The 6,213-nt window shown below is 47.5% G+C and overlaps 2 protein-coding genes across 2 annotated transcripts in view; both read right to left on the bottom strand.

Moving 5' to 3' along the window:
* The window catches only part of lhfpl4b (LHFPL tetraspan subfamily member 4b), a 9,054-nt gene extending 5,470 nt beyond the window's left edge, over positions 1-3,584 (bottom strand). Inside the window, exons 1-3 of the mRNA XM_008295235.1 lie at positions 3,508-3,584; positions 2,320-2,525; positions 1,966-2,170 (exon numbers count right to left, since the gene is read on the bottom strand). Of these exons, the coding sequence (XP_008293457.1) occupies positions 1,966-2,170; positions 2,320-2,523 (409 nt within the window). The 5' untranslated portion in view covers positions 2,524-2,525; positions 3,508-3,584. The remainder of the gene's footprint in view (positions 1-1,965; positions 2,171-2,319; positions 2,526-3,507) is intronic.
* Positions 3,585-4,666: 1,082 nt separating this feature from the next.
* Positions 4,667-6,213, bottom strand: part of hdac6 (histone deacetylase 6) — a 35,757-nt gene continuing 34,210 nt past the window's right edge. Inside the window, exon 26 of the mRNA XM_008295248.1 lies at positions 4,667-5,334. Coding sequence (XP_008293470.1) covers positions 5,266-5,334 — 69 coding nt within the window. The 3' untranslated portion in view covers positions 4,667-5,265. The remainder of the gene's footprint in view (positions 5,335-6,213) is intronic.

Genomic DNA, 6,213 nt, shown 5'->3' with positions numbered 1-6,213 from the left:
AGGTCTGAGGCTGCAGAACATGATCTAATGAATCTAACAGATCTCCTCATCGTCCACCTGCAGGCCTGTGGAGCTCCTCCTGGATGCTCTGACAGCTTCATGTCCAGGAGAACCACAGAGATGGTCAAAGCCGGTTCAGGGCGAGGCCGCTGCTCTGAACACCTGCATACAGGTGTGTTACTCAGGTGCTCTGCATCTCCCACACTGGACAAAGAAACGCAGCGCAACACACAGTATGTGCTGGATGTGGGAGCTGGACTACAGCTGGTGATGCTGCACCTGTCAGGACGGATCAGGTTCTATGCAGATGATGGACTGGGACGTGAAACGGTTCTGCTCAAACAGAGAACCGTCTGGAAATGCTAGAGCCTCTATGGCGGTCTGATAACCATCTCCAGACCAATATTTAATGAATGCTGCACTTTCATCCACGGGGTCGTTATCAGAAGGACACGTTAGTGAAGAAGTCTCCTCCTACTGTGTCTGATGGACTCTGGTACTGCCCACTGACTCAGATGGACTCTGGTACTGCCCACTGACTCTGATGTAATGGTTCTTGACAGACGGTAGAACCAGGCTACACCACAACTCACCTGCTGACTGACTGACTGACTGAATGAGGAAATCACATGTGTGGCTGAAAGAGGGCGGAGCCAGAGAGAAACTTGAGGTTCATCCAGACAAACCAGGTCCCAACCAGGTTAAGTTCATGGAGCTTGTTGCTACGGTAACTGACCAGGGGCCTCATGTACAAAGACTTGTGTGGATTTCATCCTGAAACCTGGCGTACGCTTCAATCCAGAAAACTGCGTACGCACAAACAAATCCAGATGAACCACAGTGAGCGTACGCCTGAATCCAGCACATTTCCTTTGTACATCTCACTCAGCGTGGAACTGACATGTTAGAGAACCAGACTCCTCCCCCTTCACGCCCCCAATTTAAATATGCAAATTAGTATAAACAGGGCCGACAGGTGGGATTCCCTCTCTGAGGATCAGATAACAGAAACCAGAATGAACTCACCCCGTTAGAGCAGATTGTGGGTGATGCTGCTGTCACAGGGGTGATGGGAGCACACGTAGGTCACTCAGATCCCCCCGAGGTCACTATATATATACATATATAGTTATATATATATGGTGTAACTCACACATTTATTCACTACACGGCTCATACAATCATCTGCTCGCAGCCAAACAACATACAGGTTCATGTGTAATCATGCCAGGATGTCAAAGAGGAAATCAAAACTTTGTCTCATGTCAGATTACTCAGTTTGTTATTTTCCAACATGAGGCAGGAGGAGACTGAGACCCGGTCCCAGCCTCGTATCACAGACCTGCCGGATTCCTCCAGCCTCCCCGGGGTCAGCTGAACCTCCGGTCCGCCACAAAGCATGTCGGGGGCATTAATATTAGGACAATTAAATGACTTACTCACCAAGAAGCCCCCGTCCTGCACTGTACACTGATTTAATAAAAGAGCTTCCTGTTTACATAAACACATGCATCTAGTGATGGTGCCTCTATAACAATGTGTGTGCAGTCGGTCGCTCCGATTACATCAGCAGAACCGGCCGTCGCTACAAATTGCGCCAACGGCTCAAAGCAGTAGAAAGGTGCGTACGCCAGTCAAGAAGTTGGCGTGGAGGACCGCACATTTCCACGATCATTTCACTGTTAATACATTTGAACGTGAGCGTGGAAAAGTGCGTACGCACGCTTTGTACATGAGGCCCCAGGTCAGGTTCATAGAGTCTGTTGCTACGGAAACTGACCCGGTCTTCAGTAAGATCTCTCTGTGAAACAGGCTGGAGTTAGCCCTCTGTCTCTGGATGGAGTTACCTGCCTTTGTGAAACAGAAAACTCAGTTTCCCTCATTTTAGGTGTAACAGACTCAGAATTTTCACAAAACCTACTTTGTGAAACGGACCCCAGGTGTGTCTCTAAAACCGGTACTGACCTGCAGTCAGCTGCAGCCAGGCACAGATCTTATACACAGTTGCGGCGCTGCAGAACCTGAAGAGACAGAGACAGAGGACGCTGGTCCACACCGCCCACAGAGACACGCCCACCAACACTGCAACCGACTGGAACGACGGCAGCGGAGTCAGACTGGACAGACCACCACGGCAGTCCGGGACCGGCCAGTCAGACTCCAAACACACCTGACAACACACAGGGACATACAGGTATACAGAGACATGTCAATGATTTCAAATGAGGTGCTCGAGGTTTAACTAACTACTGTTTAAAAACCTGCTGCTGGAGGGCAGCTGTGATTGGACAGGCACAGGTCATGGGCGGAGTTTCTCACCTCGAACAGTCCCAGGGTGCCGCTGGGCAGCGGAGGCTGGACGTCTGAAGTGCCAATCCAGGACGGCTGCACCAGGATGACCACCTGGATGATGGCAAAACAGAGTGTGCAGACGGCCCAGAGCACGCCAACAGCTCGAGCACTGCGAACAAACTCGGTCTGGTAAAGCCGGGAGAGGTCGGCGAGGCCGGGCGACACCGACATCACTGAGAGAGAGAACCAGGAAATGGATAAACTGCAAAGCTGCTTGTGTCATTTCAAACTGTTTAACTCAACATCCATCCATCATCTATAAACCACTAAATCCTCACCAGGGTCATGGGGGGCGGAGCCTATCCCAGCTGACTCAGGGTGAAGGCAGGTTCACCTGGACAGGTAACCAGTCTATCACAGGGCTACACTTAGAGACAGACAACCAAGCACACTCACATTCACACCTACGGACAATTTACAATCACCAATTAACCTCAGCATGTTTCTGGACTGTGGGAGGAAGCCGGAGAACCCGGAGAGAACCCACGCTGCACGGGGAGAACATGGAGACTCCACGCAGTAAGATCCCGGGTGTCCTCACCGGGCGACCTTCTAGCTGTGAGGCCACGGTGCTGACCAAACCCAACATTTCCCACCATTTTATTATCTTTGTCTTACAGATCAAACGATCAGTCAAAAAAATGAGAACATGATCAGCAGGTTGATCAATAGTCATGATTAAGAGCAGCTAACGGTTAGCTGCTAACCCTAACATCACTGAACACTGTGACACTGAACTCACACTTTCTGATCTGTGTCTTTACCTGCATCTACAAACACGAACAACAATAACAACAACAAACAGACAGAAAACAAAAACATTTGCCAACGTTCTCAAGAAACACAGTCAGCGACAAACACCAGCAAACATACAGTTCAGGACAACAACTGACAGCAAACAACGCAGACGGATGAAACGTGACGCTCCAGATGTTCTCCAGGTGTTTCATGACACTAACGAGGCAGCGTCAGACGGACCGACAGCCAATCAGCGGCTGATAAACATCACAGAGCACCGACAGATCGACGTCACACCGTGAGCTCCGAGGTTTACAAAAACAAGGAAAAAATAAAATCTGCAGCCGCGTTCATCCGGTAACACAAACAAACAACAACAACAAAAAACAACCGAAACACAACAGGAAAACAACCGACCTGCAACCGGAGGAGCCCGTCCGTCTGTCCGCTAACGGTCTGCAGGAGGAGGAGGAGGATGGAGGAGGAGGATGATGAAGGAGGAGGAGGAGGATGGAGGAGGATGATGATGATGAAGGAGGAGGAGGAGGAGGAGGAGGATGATGGAGGAGGAGGAGGAGGATGGAGGAGGAGGCTGAAGGAGGAGGCTGAAGGAGGAGGAGGATGGAGGTCTCCGCCGCTGTTCTGATCAATAATCTGATGATCAGTAACCGAAGCAGCGACGATCTGACGGAGAAACACGATGAATCTCAGAATCTGTTTAAACCTGCAGCTCGTTTGGAGCAAACCGGAAAGTTTCGGCAGCGCCTCCTGCAGGAGATCAGAGGAACTGCAGGAGCAGCTCCGGTACTGCAGCAGTACTACCAGTACTACCAATAGTACTACAACCAGCACTGTGACCTGAGTACAGGTGAGACTCTGTACCTAAAGGTGAATCTACGTGACTATGTGTGTTTACACAACTACAGAATTATGTTTCGATTGGTGTCCACGTTGGACTTCAGCGGGTCACATGATCGATGACAGCATGAAGCTGACCAGTCAGCTGATCAATAAAGACTCACAGCAGCATCTGGCTCCTTTCACTCCATGTACCTGAGCTGCAGTTCTTCACATTACTTTATTCTGCTGCTTTCAGTTTACACACGCGATACGTCACATTCATCAAATATCAGATGTTACACATTGAACAGTCAGTACTTCATGATTACTCAGCTCAGGCAGGACTTTTGCTTGTACTGCAGAATTTGTACCTCACAGTGCTTTATCCAGCGCTGCATATTGCCATTTACTACATTACCCAGAATGCCCTTCATGAAAAACTGTCTGATGAAGCAGATGGAGACACAGTCAAACACCAAACTGCTGAACAGTCAGAAGTGTGTGGACAGCATGTCGACAGTTCCTATATAAACAAGTGGCAGGCATGTCCACAAACTTTTGGCCGTGTCGTGTGTCACAGCAGATAAAAACACTTGAAAAGGTTCACTTACTTGGAGCTTGAGGAAATCTCAGTCACACATCATGGGCTTCATCAGTGGCCAAAATATTCTTTAAATAATCATCAATAAAGGACAACAATTTCTATGTCTAAGTGTAGAAACCGAACACACAAGTATTGATCCTGTCTGATTGATCCCAGTTTAATGGCAACGAGACGAACAAACAGTACAAACAGTCTGAACCTTATTGCACAGAGCTCCTCTGATCAATACCGAACACCAATCAATCAGTCGATTCAGCAGGCACAAAACAGCTCTTTCACAAGCCAATTTTAACAATTCAGAACCAAACAAATCGACTGATCCAAACCCATCCAGAGCTTCCTGCTGATCGACTGGTTTCATTACTGGAACGATTTTCTTCCAGTCTGTGAGTTTTTAAAGTATTGATTCATAAAAACAAGTGAAAATGTTTGAACTTCTCTAAAATTTCTCTCTTTTTGTTTTCTTCATAGAAATGTGGAGTTTTGAGTCTCATTCAGTTTGTTTTTTGTTCTTCTGCTGCTGCTGGTGAAGATGAGGATGAGGATGAAGATGGCCGCCGAGCTGCAGGTCAAAATTTAAAACATGACTTTTGCTTTTTTCAGAGTGAGTTTTTTGGCAGCTGTGGGATGCTGTACCAGTATTTCCCACAAAGCACCACTGACGCTGGTATCCACGGCAACGCGCTGAACCGTCCAATCACAGTGAAGGAGGCAGACACCGCCGTGAGCCTTCAGCTCCACGCAGGAATCTCTTCTCCAAACTTGGCACAGTGAGCAGCGTTTTTAGCTTCAAACAGAACCTGAACAACAGAAGAACATAGCGCTTGTTACCCTCAGACTGAAGTAAACATCGGATCAGGCTGCAGCTGGTTCTACCGTCGACACAAACACAGAACGGTCATGGGTCTGACAGAACATCATTACCCTAATTTAAGGTTCTTGGATAAACTTTATTAACTTTATTTAAAACAGCACGACAGCAGAGAAACTCTGAAAAGGAAGATTTGGCTCAAGCCCTGACCCGGGTTCGGGTAAATGTAGCGTTAGAATTCAATTCAATTCAATTCAGTTTTATTTGTATAGCGCATATTTACAACAACAGTCATCTCATAGCGCTTCACAGAGACAGAAACACCCAACAATCCAGAACATCTGGATTCTCTATAAGCTTCAGCAGTCTGCTGGTGGGAAGGAACCGAAAACCCCCACAGGGGAAAAAAAACCTCGGACAGAACCAGGCTCAGGGAGGGAACTCCGTCTGTAACTCTGTTCACACTAATATTGGCTCTCTCAGCATCTACTGATGACCGTGAGGCGTTTAGGGAACTCCTGGAAACTCTGTAGACCAGCAGATGTTCAGCCAGTGAGGAGTTCTGGGTTCAATTTAATTTATATTCATCCTCCATGAGATGCTGCTTTTATGTCTGATTTAAACCATCTTCAATGAGAATTAATTTCTCCTGACAAATCCTGCACAAACACTAAACATCACTTTGTTCTAATTGTTCGTTACCTGTTCGCTACCTGTTCGCTACCTGTATGTCACCAGTATGTTACCTGTGTGTTGCCTATTCATTACCTGTTGTTACCTGCTGTGTTACCTGTGTGCTACCTGTTATTGCCTATTGGTTACCTGAGTGTTACCTGTTGGTTACCTGTGTGTTACCTGTTAGTTACCT

This window comes from Stegastes partitus, unplaced genomic scaffold (assembly GCF_000690725.1).
Source record: "Stegastes partitus isolate 25-593 unplaced genomic scaffold, Stegastes_partitus-1.0.2 Scaffold1033, whole genome shotgun sequence".
Lineage (NCBI taxonomy): Eukaryota > Metazoa > Chordata > Actinopteri > Pomacentridae > Stegastes > Stegastes partitus.
Note: the sequence above shows the minus strand (reverse complement) of the source record. Positions and strands in the feature narration are given on the sequence as shown.